This window comes from Balaenoptera musculus, chromosome 8 (genome assembly GCF_009873245.2).
Source record: "Balaenoptera musculus isolate JJ_BM4_2016_0621 chromosome 8, mBalMus1.pri.v3, whole genome shotgun sequence".
NCBI lineage: Eukaryota > Metazoa > Chordata > Mammalia > Artiodactyla > Balaenopteridae > Balaenoptera > Balaenoptera musculus.
Genome location: NC_045792.1, coordinates 56882092 through 56900465, shown reverse-complemented (window position 1 = coordinate 56900465; position 18374 = coordinate 56882092). Strand labels below are relative to the sequence as shown.

Below are 18374 nucleotides of genomic sequence, written 5' to 3'. Positions count from 1 at the left end.
TGTGATTCTGTTATGCAGCCAGGGTTGTGAACCACATGGAATCAGGCTGTTTGGATTTTAATTTTGGCCTCACCACTTATTAGCTGTTTGACCCTGGGCAAGTTACCAAACCTCTCTGTAAAATGTTCTCACTTGTAACATGATGAAAATTGTATCTAAATAAAAGAGTTGTGAGGAGAAAGTTAGATAATTCATTTGAAGCGATTAGATTGGTGCCTGATACGTAGTAAGATTTAATAAAAATTACGTGCTACTGTTACTGCTAACACTGCAACTTCTATTGAGAAAATGGTTGGATAAGTCTAGTTCTTAAATAGCTGCTTTTTACTCAACCATTCCAGAAGTGGCAAAGTTGTACTATTTGAAGCGAGATCTAGAGTGGCTACCCACCATAGACATGCTCTCACAATTTTCTATAAAATTTATTACTTTCTGAATTTACTTTGCTCATTTATTGATTACTAGTCTTCCTCCACCAAACTAGAATGTAAACGTCATGGGAGCAGGAACATTGACTGTCTTTTTCATACTGTAACCCCATTACTCAGTTGGTGCCAGACTTTTAGCAGATGTACTTTAGATTTGTTAAATAAGTGAGTGAAAAATCTGTTTTTAGTATTATTGTCAGTGTTTTCTGACAGGCACATAAGATTGTGAATTCTTGCTTTCAAGTTAAAATTGGAATTGACATTTACTGCCTTCAATTGAATATTTTGTTGCTGTTTTCTGGACCTAGTTTCACCTTTTTTTTTAAAATGTAGAGCAATCAGGCAAATTTGACACTATCTTTGCCACTTAATTTTATTTCCAAAATACAGATTTGTTTTTGGCATTAAAAGCTTTAGTACCACCATAATGCATTAAATAACTCCCGTAAATTAGCTTTCAGGAGCAAATAGCAAAGTATATTAGAATTTTAGTCCTTTGTTCTCTTTAAAGATATTCATTAGTTAGAGTAATGGAAGTAGAAACAGACTTGATTTTCTAGGTGATTTTTAAAATATGATTAAATACACTAACAATGAATTATCTGGAAAAGAAATAAAGAAAACAATCCCATTTACAATAGCATCAAAAAATAAAATGCTTAGGAATAAATTTAACCAAGGAGGGGAAAGATCTGTACATTGAAAATTATAAGACATTGATGAAAGAAATTGAAGAAGACACAAACAAATAGAAAGATAGCCCATGTTCATGGATCATGAGAATTAATATTGTTAAAATGTCTGTACTACCCAAAACCATCTACAGATTCAATGCAATCCCTTTCAAAATTCCAATGACATTTTTCACAGAAATAGAAAAAACAATCCTAACATTTCTGTGGAACAACAAAAGACCCCAGGTAGCCAAAGCAATCCTGAGAAAGAACAAAGCTAGAGACAACACAATTCCTGATTTCAAACTTTATTACAAAGTTATAGTAGTCAAAATAATATTGTACTGGCATGAAAATAGAAACATAGGCCAATGGAACAGAATTGAAACCTCAGGAATAAACCCACACATATACAATCAACTAATAATTGACAAGGGATCCAAGAAGACTCAATGAGGAAAAGATAATCTCTAAGATAAATGGTGTTGGGAAAACTGAATAACTCCATGCAGAAGAATGAAATTAGACCCCTATCTTACGTCACTCACAAAAATTACCTTGAAATGGATTAAAGACTTAAATGTAAGACCTGAACCTATAAAACTACTGGAAGAAAACAAGGAGAAAGCCCTGTGGCAGTGATTTTTGGATATGGCACCAAAAGTGCAAGCAACAAAAGCAGTAATAAACAAGTTGGGACTACATCAAACTAAAAAGCTTCTGCACAGAAAAAAAAAAGAAAGAAAAAAGAAAAAGTCAGCAAAATAAAAATGCAGCCTACAGAATGGGAGAAAATATTTGCAAACCATTTATCTGATAAGGGATTAATATCCAAAATATATAAGGGACTCATACAATTCAATAGCAAAAAAAACCAATCCAATTTAAAAGTGGACACAAGACTTGAATAGACATTTTTCCAAAGAAGACATACAAATGGCCACCAGGTGCATGAAAAGATGGTCACTATCACTAATCATCAGGAAAATGCAAATCAAAACCACAATGAGATATCACCTCACACCTATTAATATGGCTATTAAAAAGGCAAGAAAGAAGTGTTGATGAGCCTGTAGAGAAAAAGGAACCCTTCTGCACTGTTGATGGGAATGTAAATTGGTATAGCCAAACTATGGAAAACAGTATGGAGTTTCTTCAAAAAATTAAAAATAAAACTCCCATAAGATCCAGCAATTCCACTTCTGTATATCCGCAGGAAATGAAAAAATGATCTTGAAGAGATACCTGCACCTCCATGTTCACGGCAGTGTCATTTGCAATAACCACAACATGGAAACAACCTAAGCATCAATCAGTGGATGAATGGATAAAGAAAATGTCACACACACACATACACACACACACTGGAATATTCAGCCATGAAAAAGGGAATCCTGCCTTTTGCAATAACATGGACCTTGAGGGCATTATGCTAGGTGAAATAAGACAGAGAAAGACAAATAATGTTATTGTGGAATCTAAAATGTATATGTGGAATCTAAAAACGCTGAATTCATGAAATAGAGATTAGAATGGTGGTTGTCAAGGGCTGGGAGGTGGGGGAAATGGGGAGATGTCGGTGAAAGGGTACAAACGCCCAGCTATAAGATGAATTAGTTCTGGGGATCTAATGTACAGGATGGTGACTGTAATTAATTATACAGTATTAATACTTGAAAGTTGTTAAGAGAGTAGATCTTAAATGTTGTGTCCACACACACACACACACACAAATGGTAATTATGTGAGGGGATGGAGATTATTGTGGTAACCATTTTGCATATACACATATATCAAATTATCCCATTGAACACCTTAAACTTACATATGTTATAAATCAATAATATTTTGACAGAGCTGGGGAAAATGATCATAGGAAATATCCAAAGAGATGACATACGGATGGCAAATCAGAGGAGTTTTTTCTCCTCTCATTAATTTTCTAGATGTTCAACATTTTTATAATGTGAATATATTCAAAATATGTTTAATCAGTTAAAAATAAAATGAGGGGAAAATGTGATTTAAGAGCTCTGATTTGTTTCATGGTATACATTGACTGTTATGTTAGTAACTTACCTTGATTCTGGTCTTATTTTTGCTACTAGTTGCATGACCCTGAGCAAATAATTTCCTTTCTCTTGACTTCAGTTTCCTCATTCATAAAATGTAAGAGTTAGCCTAGTTTTCCTATCTTATTCTTAAAAGTTAAAAGAGTGTTGATGACATTTACTAACACTAATTGTGATATATTATTGTCAAAGAAGCTAGTTCATTTGAGGAAGAAGATCCTCAATTATTTCAGGTTTGTTTAAACCTCTGAAATTATACTTCCTCATGATATTATGATTTCTTTTTCAATATATTTTTGTTTAAGTGGTACAAACTTATGTGTACTCCTTCTCTGGCTTAAGTGAATCTTTGGTAGATTTCATGACTTGTGCTGCTTTCAAGGTTATTTCATGATCTGAGTGTCACATTTGTGTGATATCCTGAGCCTAGATATAAACTGACTCATGGTCCTTATCTAGAGAATTTCCCTTCCAGATTAGGGAAAAGATAACCAGTGAGTATGGATGAAAATCGTAAGTAATAGCAGAGCTCAGAGGGTCATTGTATAAAGGTGCTTATTCTGTTTTATGAAAAGCTAGGAAGAGTTAAGTTTTAAAGAGGGATTTAGGTGGAGAAAGCCATATTTTGAAGTTGGGATATAACCAGAATATGCACACAAAAAGCAGAGAATCATTATTTTTAAAATTTTGCTTTAAAGTGGAAAGTCTCTTGATTCTCTTGAGATCCTTGAATTCTGATGGCAGTTCATCCGACAAAGTTATTGGTAATGGGGAAAGGTTTGCTAACCCAGATGTATCTGAATACTTTTCCTTTTCCTCTTCCTCCTAGGCAGCAATCATTAGTAGGGTTCAATGTAGGATTGTGGCGTTGGATCTTCGAGGTCATGGTGAGTGAAGTTCTTGATTAGTCACTGATTCAATGATATATTTGCCAAGCCCTTTGAATAGTGTTAAATATTACAGATTTCATTGTATCCTGGGCTGTTCCATTTGTGCATTTGGAGGGAAGTCCTAGCTTTCAGTTTTCATAAATATTTTTATACACACACATATATATATATTGTTGTTTAGCTAAGAAAATGTCCACTAACGTAACCAAATTCTGATGCTGGTGATGTATGAGGAATGTGGAAAAATCTTTGCTACTGTCATTATCCTTCTTCAGATGGCCGACTATAAAGATATGTCTGTAACAGAAAATCCTTGCTATGCCCATCATATACCATTATAAAATTCCAATTTCATTATCCCAAGGTGAGATTTTTTGAAAGCAAGTACTCTTGCTTTTATGATTTATCTTCATGGGAATTTTATTTTTAAAATATTTTCTTTTTAGGTGAAACAAAAGTCAAGAATTCTGAAGACCTGTCTGCAGAAACCATGGCAAAGTAAGTAATCTAATACTGTTTATACAATCACCTGGCTTCCATTACTATTATAAATAATAGTATATCCTTATTGCTCTCCTGGTGAGATTGTTGAACAACAAGTAACACAGAGAAAATTTTACTTCTTTTCTCTTTCCTCTATATCTGGTGTTTCTTTACTATTTAATATTGAAAGAAACCTCCATCTTCCTTGGTATATTCAATGTGATGGTCATCACTTAAAGCACTTGAAAATTCTTCAAGGCACAGTTTAGTTTGTGTTGGCTTTTGAAGAGTTTTCTTCTGTTGACAGAGTTGAATAAAATCTGAATATCTATTGGGGACACATGCTTGAAAAGTAGTTGTATACAAAAGGCTCTGTAAGATGTTCTTAAGATATCCTGCCCACATTCTTTGTCAAGCGTTATAGTAAGACAAAAACAGGGTATTAAAGAATAACTGATTATACCCTGGGCCTCAAAGTAAAAGATGAGTATAGCACATGCAGTGGCTCTCACACCTGGCCACTCATCAGAATCATCTGAGAAGTGATTAAAGTACAGATGATTTGGCCCTACCCCAGACCTATTGAATTAGTGCTTCTACCAGTGGGTCTGGGCATTTAGATTTCGGTAAATTTCTATAAAGGAATCTGATGCAGCCAGTCCCATGACTGGTGTTTGGAGACCACTATTCTATATTGTAAACAGGATTTTTCCAACTACCCTGCTTTTAATACGTACTCTCTCATGTGCTTAATGCATGCTCTCTCAAGTGTATTTTTGGCACCAAAAATATCTTGTCCCTTTTTACTTTAGCAACTTTAATCCATGAGTAAACTATTTTTCCTTCAGAACCCAGTCATATGACCATAATTGTATTGTTATAGTACGTGTTATTTATGTATTGTATAGTAGGTGCTATTTATGTGCTTCATTAAGTGTAAATTAAACATTTGTTAAGAATAAATTAATTATTTTAATGAGTCTGTAGTGTAAATATTATCACTTTTTTTACCAATGAGAAAACTGGCTCGGATGGGGTGAATAACTGCATGAGGTCACACAGTTAATAGACCAGAATTGTGATCATTCAACCATAGTGCTTGGCAGAGAGAGAGAAACAACACTGTGGGAGGACCATTCCACTCAATAAACATGTGCCTGAGAAGCCATGAAAAGAGAGCCAAGAATCTGCTCCCTCAATTGTTCCTTTGTAATGTGAGAACAATAAAGCCCAAAAATAATCAAGCTTGTTAGTGATACCTATAGAAAGATTTGTGAATAATTTTTAAAGCATTTCTTGACTGTTGACAAAAAAGTGAAATACATCATCTCAGTGGCCAGGCAGCCAGACAAGGGTGATGATGGCTTGACTGATATTCAAGAAGAAATTAAAGAATTAATTGATGACCTTAAGGAAACATTGCCTAATAATGTATCAGTCTGGGACAATCAGGAGAGAGAAACCACACAGTAATTTAAGCAAGGAAAGTTTAATATAAAGATTTGTTAACTGTAACACGGGATTGGAGTAATGAGGAATTGGCTAGTAAGAAGTAAAGAATACAGGGTTAATTAACTTGATTGTGGGAATCATGTCACAGTGTATACGTATGTCAAATCATCACACTGTATACTTTAAATATATTACAATTTTACTTATCAGTTATATCTCAGAAAGCTGGAAAAAAACTTGAAAAACAGAGAAGACTAGGAATAGCAGATGTAAGAAGCAGCCACTTCATATTTCCCCTCAGACTGAGATGGAACCTGAGTGGAAGAGGTTGAGATCCAGACCTTGTTGGAGAGGGCACAATGGTGGCTTACTGAAGGCAGAGAAGTCACTTGGATACTATGTTACATGGCAGAACTTGTCAGAAATCTGCCCTTTAGGGTGCAGGAGAAGCTGTTCACAGGGAGGTATCTCACCAGTGGCACTTTGCAACAAAAATATTGGGGGTGTTCCAGAGATCTGCTGTACAACATAATGCCTACAGTTTTTTTTTTTTTTTTAATTTATTTATTTTTGGCTGCTTTGGGTCTTCGTTGCTGCTTTCTCTAGTTGCAGTGAGCGGGGGCTACTCTTCGTTGTGGTGCGAGTGCTTCTCATTGTGGTGGCTTCTCTTGTTGCAGAGCTGGCTCTAGGTGCATGGACTTCAGTAGTTGTGGCGCACGGGCTCAGTAGCTGTGGCTTGCAGGCTCTAGAGCGCAAGCTCAGTAGTTGTGGCGCACGGGCTTAGCTGCTCTGCGGCATGTGGGATCTTCCTGGACCAGGGCTCAATCCCATGTCCCCTGCATTGGCAGGCGGATTCTTAACCACTGCACCACCGGGACGTCCCCATAATGCCTATAGTTAACGATAAGATACTGTGTACTTAAAAGTTTGTTAAGAGGGTAGATCTCATGTTAAGTGTTTTTACCATGCATACAAACACGCCCCCCCCCCCACACAAACACAAAAGAAATGCAAGGACTCTTTTGGAGGTGACGGATGTGTTTATTTCCTTGATCGTGGTTATGGTGACAGGAGTGTATATATATACCCAAACTTACCAAATTGTATATATTAATTATGCACCGTTTTTAAAATAAATTTATTTACTTATTTAATTTTGGGCTGTGTTGGGTCTTTGTTGCTGCACGTGGGCTTTCTCTAGTGAGCGGGGGCTACTCTTCGTTGTAGTGCACGGGCTTCTTATTGCGGTGGCTTCTCTTGTTGTGGAGCACGGGCTCTAGGCACACGGGCTTCAGTAGTTGTGGTGCACGGGCTTAGTTGCTCCGCGGCATGTGGGGTCTTCCCGGCCCAGGGCTTGAACCCGTGTCCCCTGCATTGGCAGGAGGATTCTTAACCACTTTGCCACCAGGGAAGTCCCAATTATGCACCATTTTTAATATACCAAGTATACTTCAATGAAGCTAGAAGGGACCAACAAACACATGAAAGGATGCTCAATATCACTAATCATTAGAGAAATGCAAATCAAAACTACAATGAGGTATCACCTCACACCAGTCAGAATGGCCATCATCAAAAAATCTACAAACAATAAATGCTGGAGAGGGTGTGGAGAAAAGGGAACCCTCTTACATTGTTGGTGGGAATGTAAATTGATACAGCCACTATGGAGAACAGTATGGAAGTTTCTTAAAAAAACTAAAGATAGAACTACCATATGACCCAGCAATCCCACTACTGGGCATATACCCTGAGAAAACCATAATTCAAAAAGAGACATGTACCACAGTGTTCACTGCAGCACTGTTTACAACAGCCAGGACATGGAAGCAACCTAAGTGTCCATCGACAGATGAATGGATAAAGAAGATGTGCCACATATATACAATGGAATATTACTCAGCCATAAAAAGAAATGAAATTGAACTATTGGTAGTGAGGTGGATGGACCTAGAGTCTGTCATACAGAGTGAAGTAAGTCAGAAAGAGAAAAATAAATACCATATGCTAACACATATATATGGAATCTCAAAAAAAAAAATGGTTCTGAAGAACCTAGGGGTAGGACCGAAATAAAGACGCAGACATAGAGAATGGACTTGAGGACACAGGGAGTGGGGAGGGTAAGCTGGGACGAAGTGAGACAGTGGCATGGACATATATACACTACCAAATGTAAAATAGATAGCTAGTGGGAAGCAGCCACATAGCACAGGGAGATCAGCTCGGTACTTTGTGACCACCGAGAGGGGTGGGATAGGGAGGATGGGAGCGAGACCCAAGAGGGGGGAGATATGGGGATATGTGCATATGTATAGCTGATTCACTTTGTTATACAGCAGAAACTAACACAACATTGTAAAGCAATTATACTCCAAGAAAGATGTTAAAAAAAAAAAAGACATTTTGCTAAACGTTAGAAAAAAAAAAAAGATGTTAAAAAAAACAAAAACAAAGATGAACCTCCCATTAGGTTCGAACAGCTCCCTATACCCCTCCTTCATAGTTTTATCCCAGTTTATACTTGGATTTTCAGTACCTCTTTGCTCACTTTCCCTCCCTGCAAATGTAAGCTCCATGAAGAAGGGGACTTGTCGGCCCTTTTTACTACTGTACCCCCAGACCTGCCACAGTACCTGGCCTGTGTAGAAACTCAACAGACAGTGACTTAATAAATGGATAAGTGAGTCCTACTACAAAAAAAAAAAAGCTAGAGGAGAGAAAGGAACATTGGGGATGGAAGGCTGGAGTGCTAGGAGACGCCTCCTGTGTTTCAGGACCTGGGCCCTGGGGAAGCTGTGTGTGCTTCAGGTCTTGGGTGCTAGACAAACTACAGGAGCTTGTGGAGTCAGTGCAAACCAGGAACAAAACCCTCTTTTTCTGCAGTATCCTTTGCCCTCTGTTGGCATAGCTTAACGTCTTGCTGGCTGGCAAAGGAAAACTATTTAAAGGCCTCATCCAGTTTTGCAGAACATGAAATAAAGGGTGAATGAGAGCTAAGAGACAATAAGTTGCTAACTCACACAAAAAGTTATAAAGAAAATAAATGATTAAAACTTCTATAATAGATGAAGATAATTACTAAGAATCAGAAAAGCCAACAAGTTGGATTCTTGCTGAAATAGTTGAAGCAATAAAACATTTATATTGTTTCTGAGTTCAATCATTCTGTGAAACAAAAATCTCAAAATGGACATCTTAATGGGCAATTAGAGGGGTTTTCAAGTAGCACTGACAGCATGACTTTTGCTTTTGACATCAACTTCAGAACCTAAACCCTACATAAAATGCAACTCCACTGAAAGTGGAAGAGCCAAGATTTGAGTTACTCTGATACTCCTTTTTCTGTTATGTCTGTGATATGCTATACTGCTTCTCAGGAAATGAGCTAGGATTAATAAATATGATAGAATCCCCCTAGAAGTCATCTACCAAAATTGTGGTACATTCAGTTACTGACTAGATAATCTTTCATAGCATCCTTTTATTTTACTCATTATTTCTGTTATGAACCAAAAATTTTAGCCTTAAATTTAACTCCAAAGGAATATTAAACTATTATTTGTTTTCGCTTATAAAATTGCATGGCTTTATCTCCCATTTAGATTGTCTGCAGATGCTAACACTACCCTATTCACATCTGTAATTGTTGTATGAGATTTTTAAGATTAATTCCTTCATAAATAATTAATAACATTTACCTTTGCCATTCTGAATACTGTGGAGACCATATCTGAATGGCTGTGTCCCTACATTCACAACTGCTGTATTTGGCTAACATTGTGTGAGTGCCTGAGATATGTAGTGACACTCAGCAAGACAAAACTGTCTTTTGAAGTTGACTGACTCACCCACTCACAAAAGAAGACAGTAGAGGCAGTGGTCTCTAGAAACACACCTTACTTACCTATTGCTATAGCATAGAAGGCCCGTATGCAAATAAAAACCAAAGTTCCTGCTTTACTTCTCATTTTCAAAGCTTTGAGGTTTGACTTTGTTAAATAGATCCACTCGTAAAGACTGGAACAGAAGCCAATAAAAATTAGCTCTGAACATCTTTCTAGTTTCTCAGAACACTAAATTTGTGTTCATACTTCAAACAACTTTACATAACAAATTGTAAATAATAGTTAACGTTTGAATAGCACTTTACTCTTTTCAAAGTAGTTTTACATTCAGTGTCTCAGTTAATCCTCAGAGCAATCCAGAATAGTAACTGATATTCTTATCTTCATTTTATAGATGTTGAAACTTCATCTGAGAGATTAAGTAGCTAATCCAAGTCCACATAGTAAAAAATAAACTGGGGCCGCAATTCATCTTGTGATGTCAAACTTCACTACATTATAATGCTTAAAATTGTTTTCCTGTTTTACGGATGGGGAAACTGAGGCATAGAGCAGTTAAATGATTTGTCCAGAGTTTCAAGCTTAGGTTTAAAATAAAGGTATATGTTTATGTAATTGTACTAAATGTGTGGAATAGTGAAGGTGTGATGTAAAGGAAAATTAGAACATTTTGGTTCTTAGTCCTTAAACTTCCATTTATCAGAAGAGCTAGCTGTGAGGCTACCCTGCACGGGGGGTGTTAGGAGGTTTACATAGGTACATTTGCAAGATGGTCCAGTAGACCTTTACAGTCCTAGGACTGTTAGTTACAGATCAAAGGAGAGAGTTAGGAAAGAAAACTATCTTTACAGTGTTGTCAGAGTACATTCCATGCTTTTTTTCCTTCTCTTTGCAGAGATGTTGGCAATGTGGTTGAAGCCATGTATGGGGACCTTCCTCCTCCAATTATGCTCATTGGACATAGCATGGGTGGTGCTATTGCAGTCCACACAGCATCATCCAACCTGGTGCCAAGCCTCTTGGGTCTGTGCATGATCGATGTTGTGGAAGGTAAGTTTTTTTAGTGCTGAGCAAATCAAAATCTTTGACTTACCAGAGACATCCATGGTAGATTATTGTTACCTTGTTTTTATTATTGACTTCTCTCATCTCGAAGTATGTTCCTCTGTCTTTTATATCTTTTTTTTAATGTTATTTTGTGGCAGAGGCATTCCCAGTATTTTTTTATTGGGATACAATTGACATATAACTTTGCATTAGTTTCAGATGTACAAAATAATGATTTGATATATGTATATATTGTGAAATGATCACCACAATATGTCTGGTTAACATCTATCGCCACACGTACTTACATATTTTTTTTCTTGTGATGAGAACTTTTAAGATCTATTCTCTTAGCAACTTTCAAATATGCAGTACAGTATTAACTATAGTCACCATGCTGTATGTTACATCCCTAGGACTTATTTATTTTATAACTGGACGTTCGTACTTTTCACACCTTCACCCATTTTGCCCACACCCCACATTATGTAATAATTTTACATGTCATCAAAAACTCTTCATAAACATCTTTTATGGCTGCATAATATTTCAGTTGTAGGTATGCCCCATAATTTTATTTAACATCTAAAAAGAAACTGCCATGTCTTCTATGACCCAGCATCAGAAGTCACACTATTGCTCATATAAGTCAGCCAGCCCTATTCAGTGTGGAGGGACTGTTGAATACCAGGAGGCAAAAACCATTGAAGCCCGTCTTGGAAGCTGGCTATCACATCAGTCTTCTGAATTTTCTTAAACTGCTTCTTTTTTTCCCCCCAAGTGCCACTTAATTCTGCTGTCATTGAGGGGAGATGTATACAGTTGACTCATTAAGTATAAATGCTCAGAATATCTTAAGTGCTGTGGTTAAATTTTTTTGTTTAACATCTAGGTACAGCCATGGATGCACTTAATAGCATGCAGAATTTCTTACGTGGTCGTCCTAAAACCTTCAAGTCTCTGGAGAATGCCGTTGAATGGAGGTAACCCACAAATCTATATCGTCTATATTTTAAATGTTAGATTGTAGCTTTCCTTTTTCATCAGCTCAAGCACCAAGTTGAAAGGAATATTTTAGTTCCCATTCCTTAGCTTTATTGTAGTATCATGTATGGAAACATTTACATAAGGAGCAGATTTTTTAAAATATATTTTAAATGTTTCAGACTTGGCTCAGTTCTCTAAAACCCATCCTTTTTCCAATACACTATAGTACCTCCTAGACTCTTAATAATTATGGATCATCTGCTGTCTAGCTGTTCCCATCTCCAAGGTGGGAGTTTGGACTAAATGAGATTCTAAGGCCTTTTCCATCTCTGATGCTCCATGGTTCTAGATTCACTTTCTGTGTTCCAGAGAAGATGGAGAAACAGATGGTTGTGGGTTCCCATTTCAGTTTTTATTTGGTTTTTGCATAAATAAAAACCCTTTGGCTAAATGGTTCTCATAAAAATTACTGACAGAATTGGCTATGGCTTCCACTTAAGTAAAGGCTGTTCAGTCATTAATTATACACTAATTCAATCAATTATTTGAATATTTATTAAATGTGTTTATATTTATTGAACACTTTGTGCTAAAGGTAATGATTCAAAGATGAGTAAAGCACTGTCCCTCCCCCAAGGATATCAGTCTTGGGATAAAATATCTTCAGTGTCCTGTCTTCCTACCTATCCCTCAAAATCCATTTCTAGTCCCCTCTCCAGAACCCTTCCTATAACTCCTACAAACCACCCAGGTCCCTCCTTCAGCAAAATTGCTAAAGACCTTTAAGTCTGTATTATATTGTACTGTTTACCCCTTAAGTCTTCTAATCCTCCTTTAAGGGATATGCTTATATTGTTAATTTTCATTTCTGTCTTAATGCCCTTCCTGCATCATAAGGTCAGAAGCTATTCTCTATTTCTTTTGTACTTTCATATAGCATATAGCATACTGCTGGCTGCTTTAGCAGGCAGAACGTATCTATTTACTGAGTCAGAGATATCAAGTGGAAATTAAGGACCTGGTAAATATATCCTAGGGATTCCTCCTAGGACAGAGGATCTCATGCCAAATATGGCTTGCCAGAATGATATTTGTGTTTGATATGGTTGCTTTTGCCTCCCCTGTTCACTACTGTGATGCAAGATGTACTCTTGGAAGCACCAAAAATCTCTCCATCTTGAGCAGCCACACTGAGAATGCGGCTGCTGCCAGCTCAGCATGAACCTTGGGCACTCTGCCTGCTTCCCCAGTAACAACTAGTGAGAAAATTATTCCAAATAACTTAAAATTTATTCAGTAAACATTTTTTTTTTTTAGTACCTAAGATGTGTCAGTGCCTGATCTAAGAACTGGGGATGAATCAGGCTTAGTTCCTATCATCAGAAAACTGGGAACATACATACAAGTAAATGCATAAACACAATACAATGAAGAAGGTACAGAAGACAGGCACCCAAACCAGCCCAGGGGTCATGATGAACCTTTTGTTAAGGGGAGATAGAGTCTTGATTCTAGTGCCAGATGTAGGGTAGAATAGGCATTCCATTTGTTGAATGTTAAAATATTCTGGGTTCTATGAGAGCCACTGATTTCTAGATACTTTCTGAGCCTAAGAATCAGAAAGAATACAGTGAAGTTTTTGGTAATTTTGTTTTGTGTCTGCTGGATATCTGAATCAAGTTTATGACTCATGGCCATTTTGGTTATTCTAGATAATTTTCTTTTGAAAAAAAAAAAGGTGTTGAAATACAAGACCAATCTATTTAAATTCAGTAAAGATTTAAAGCAAAGTGAATTTCTGCTTTTGCCCTCTTGGTCATCCAAATGAGAGGCAGTAGGGTGTAGTCATTAAGAGCCTGGGCTTTGAAATTTGAAAAAGAATAGATACAGGTGTATGTATAGCTGAATCACTTTGCTGTACACCTGAAACTAACACAACATTGTTAATCAACTATACCCCAAATTAAAATAAAAAGTTAAAAAAAAAAAAAAAAGAGCCTGGGCTTTGAGGTCACATATGGATTTCATCTTGGTTCCACCACCTGGCTGTTCTGAGGAAAACAGAATAGGGGAAGGAGTGGGGAGTAGGGGTGATGACAAAAGTGAGAAATTGGTTAGGAAATAATCATAGTTATAGAAAAGAGTAACGATGGTAATCATAGACTATGATGGCAGCAGAGGAAGTTATGTGGTCATATTTGGAATGTATTTTGAAGGTAGAGCTGACAGAACTACCTTATGGATAGTGTGTTGGGAGAGGGGGTTGGGGGAGATGCAGTATTCAAGGATGACTTCTAGGTTTTTAGCCTAAGCAATTGGTGAATGGTAGAGACAAAGAACAGCAGATTTGAGAGCAGGCAAGGGGCAGGGTATCAGGATTTTTGTTTGGATAAGCTGAAATGCTTATTATACATCTAAGTGAAAATGTTAAATAGGCACTTGTGTACACTAGTTAGAAGAGGTTGAGCTAGAGATAAATTGGAGAATCATCATCACATAGATAACATTTAAAGCCAAAATATTGAATGCAGTTACCTAGTTGATAGAAAAAGATCCAAGAACTGAGCCTTGGGTTACTCTACAATATTGAGAGCTTGGGAAGGAAAGGAAGATCCAACAAAAGAAACTGAAAAGACACAGTTGGTGAGATAGAAGGAAAGCAAGAGAGCAGCATAGCAAGTGTTTATAGAAAGAAGGAGAGGGGATCTAGGTCAAATGCTGCTGAGAGATCAAGTAAGGTAAAGACTAAGAAATGACCATTAGGATTGGCATGATGGAGGTGACCTTGACAAAGGAAATCTCAGAAAGTAGGAGATAAAAACCTGATATAAGTTGGGGATATTGGTTGAGGAAAGGAATGGGAGGTGACAAAGTGGAGAAAGCATGTAAGATAACTTTTTTGAGAAGTTTTGTTGTATAGGAGAGCAGAGAAATGGGGTAGTATCTAGAAGTGAATATGGGGTTGAAAATGTTTTTAAAAGGCTAGAGAAGGTTTTTATTTTTATTTATTTTTTGATGTGGATCATTTTTTAAAAATATTCATTCATTCATTAAAATTCATTCATTCATTTAGCTAGCTAGCTACCTGTGCCGGGATCTTTAGCTGCGGCATACAAACTCTCAGTTGTGGCATGTGGGACCTAGTTCCTGACCAGGGATGGAACCCGGGCCCCCTGCATTGGGAGCGCAGTGTTAGCCACTGGACCACCAGGGAAGTCCCCTAGAGGATGTTTTTAAAGGATGTTTTATAGTATTCACTAGAGAAAAAAATAACAACATAAGAAAGAGACAGGATAAGTAAAGGAAACGAGGTCTTCATAAACAAGAGAGGATGGGAAACCAGTGCCCAACATTGGCCTTGAATAGGAACAGAGATATTTCACCTATTAAACAGTCTTCAAAGGCAGAGTATATGATTATAAATACTAGTGGATTTGTAGATTCAGTTTGTGGTGGAAAAACGACGTAGTAGTTCTCATTGCCTCTGTTTATCATTAAAATAAGAAACAAAGTCATTATCTAAGAGGGGGTACACTAAAATTTTATGTGATTTTTTGTTTGTTTGTTTTAAGCTAAAAAATGAGATTTGAAGAAATGTGTTCTTGTGGGCCTGCTTCAGGTGGTGTTTTCAGTTCCCCCTGGGACATGTCTTTTTGCTTGGGCCTTAGCCAACTCTGAGAAGACTAATCTGTATTTATAGAGTCAAAGCTCCTAAGTTCTATCATGGCATGCAAGACCCTCTAGGAGCTAGCCCCTGCATGCCTATCCTTATTCTGTCACACTACTCCTTTACTCTCCTCTGCTCCTCCTTGCACTCTGCCTTCTAAAATCATCCTCCTCCTGACTTTTTCACATCACGGTGTCTTCATTCACAACGTGCCTTCTGCCTGTTTTGCTCTGACCCCCAGCTTTTACCTTCCGCTTATCTTCAGTCCTCAGTTTAGGCGAGACATTTGGGAAGCTTTCTCTAACCTCATTTAGAATAAAGTGGTTCCTTTGAACCTTGCTTTATTATATTAAAATTATTTGTTGTGTTTCTTTCCCCCACTGAATTATGTGCTTCTTGAGCACAGGCCTGGCACATAGTATCCTACTGGTAAATATTTGCAGAACTGAAGTGATTTTAATGCCTTTACTTAATTTTTACTGCTTGGCTTATAGCCATAATAACCAAGTGGGAAGTAGTGGTAGTCTCCATGGTAAGCTACATTGGTAACCACACCTTTTTAGTAGATCGCACAGAATCTGCAGAATTATTGATTTGGCCCTGGTGACATGATAAGATGGATGCTGAATAACCTCCTCTCTCCTGTCTCACTTTTCTCTTCTAGTGTGAAGAGCGGCCAGATTCGAAATCTGGAGTCTGCCCGTGTCTCAATGGTTGGCCAAGTCAAACAGTAGGTCTTATTTTGCCCCCTTGGGCTGGTTAGAGGCTGAAACATGGTGAGGGAATTACAGATTGCTTTTGTTGTCATATACCTATTCTACCATCTTGGTGAATGCCTTCATTATTTTAGATAATTTTTATAAGTGAGCTCATTAGGGCCAGCTATATAGATTTTCTTTTTTTCTTTCTTCTTTTTTGAAGAAATCCCAAAGCCAAATAATGTCTTCTATATAATACTGGATTACCTTATTAGCACAACTGTAGGTGTTAAAAGGTGAAGAATACCAGAGAAAGGACGTTAAATTAAGTGTTCACTCCAGTGCTGGCAGCTATGGTTTCATTCTTTTTTTTTTAACATCTTTATTGGAGTATAATTGCTTTACAATGGTGTGTTAGTTTCTGCTGTATACCGAAGTGAATCAGCTATATGTATACATATATCCCCATATCTCCTTCCTCTTGCGTCTCCCTCCCACTCTCCCTATCCCACCCCTCTAGGTGGTCACAAAGCACCGAGCTGATCTCCCTGTGCTGTGTGGCTGCTTCCCACTAGCTGTCTATTTTACATTTGGTAGTGTATATATGTCCATGCCACTGTCTCACTTCGTCCCAGCTTACCCTTCCCACTCCCCTTGTCCTCAAGTCCATTCTCTACGTCTACATCTTTATTCCTGTCCTGCCCCTAGGTTCTTCAGAACTTTTTTTTTTTTAAGATTCCATATATATGTGTTAGCATATGGTATTTGTTTTTCTCTTTCTGACTTACTTCACTCTGTATGACAGACTCTAGGTCCATCCACCTCACTACCAATAGTTCAATTTCATTTCTTTTTATGGCTGAGTAATATTCCATTGTATATATGTGCCACATCTTCTTTATCCATTCATCTGTCGATGGATACTTAGGTTGCTTCCATGTCCTGGCTATTGTAAATAGTGCTGCAGTGAACAATGTGTTACATGTCTCTTTTTGAATTATGGTTTTCTCAGGGTATATGCCCAGTAGTGGGATTGCTGGGTCATATGGTAGTTCTATTTTTAGTTTTTTAAGGAATCTCCATACTGTTCTCCATAGTGGCTGTATCAGTTTACATTCCCACCAACAGTGTAAGAGGGTTCCCTTTTCTCCACACCCTCTCCAGCATTTATTGTTTGTAGATTTTTGGATGATGGCCATTCTGACCGGTGTAAGGTGATAGATATCTCATTGTAGTTGTGTTTTGTTTTGTTTTGTTTTGTTTTAATTTATTTATTTTTGACTTCGTTGGGTATTCGTTGCTGTGCACGGGCTTTCTCTAGTTGCTTTGAGTGGGGGCTACTCTTCGTTGCGGTGCGCGGGCCTCTCACTGGGGTGGCTTCTCTTGTTGCGGAGCCCAGGCTCTAGGCACGCGAGCTTCAGTAGTTGTGGCACGTGGGCTCAGTAGTTGTGGCTCGCGGGCTCTAGTGTGCAGGCTCAGTAGTTGTGGCACACGGGCTTAGTTGCTCTGCGGCATGTGGGATCTTCCCGGACCAGGTCTTGAACCCGTATCCCCTGCATTGGCAGGCAGATTCTTAACCACTGTGCCACCAGGGAAGCCCTCATTGTAGTTTTGATTTGCATTTCACTAATGATTAGTGATGTTGAGTGTCCTTTCATGTGTTTGTTGGCAATCTGTATATCTTCTTTGGAGAAATGTCTTGTTAGGTCTTCTGCCCATTTTTGGATTGGGTTGTTTTTTTTTGATATTGAGCTGCATGAGCTGCTTGTATATTTTGGAGATTAATCCTTTGTCAGTTGCTTCATTTACAAATATTTTCTCCCATTCTGAGGGTTGTCTTTTCGTCTTGTTTTTGGTTTCCTTTGCTGTGCAAAAGCTTTTAAGTCTCATTAAGTCCCATTTGTTTATTTTTGTTTTTATTTCCATTTCTCTAGGAGGTGGGTCAAAAAGGACCTTGCTGTGATTTATGTCATAGAGTGTTCTGCCTATGTTTTCCTCCAAGAGTTTGATAGTGTCTGGTCTTACATTTAGGTCTTTAATCCATTTTGAGTTTATTTTTGTGTATGGTGTTAGAAAGTGTTCTAATTTCATTCTTTTACACATAGCTGTCCCGTTTTCCCAGCACCAC

General features: G+C 37.6%; 1 protein-coding gene across 2 annotated transcripts in view; it reads left to right on the top strand.

Moving 5' to 3' along the window:
• The window catches only part of PPME1 (protein phosphatase methylesterase 1), a 77717-nt gene that overhangs the window by 41501 nt on the left and 17842 nt on the right, over positions 1-18374 (top strand). For both annotated transcript variants that reach the window (XM_036861446.1, XM_036861447.1), the window contains 5 exons: positions 4004-4061; positions 4511-4562; positions 10743-10897; positions 11787-11877; positions 16213-16278. In XM_036861446.1, the coding sequence (XP_036717341.1) occupies positions 4004-4061; positions 4511-4562; positions 10743-10897; positions 11787-11877; positions 16213-16278 (422 nt within the window). The remainder of the gene's footprint in view (positions 1-4003; positions 4062-4510; positions 4563-10742; positions 10898-11786; positions 11878-16212; positions 16279-18374) is intronic.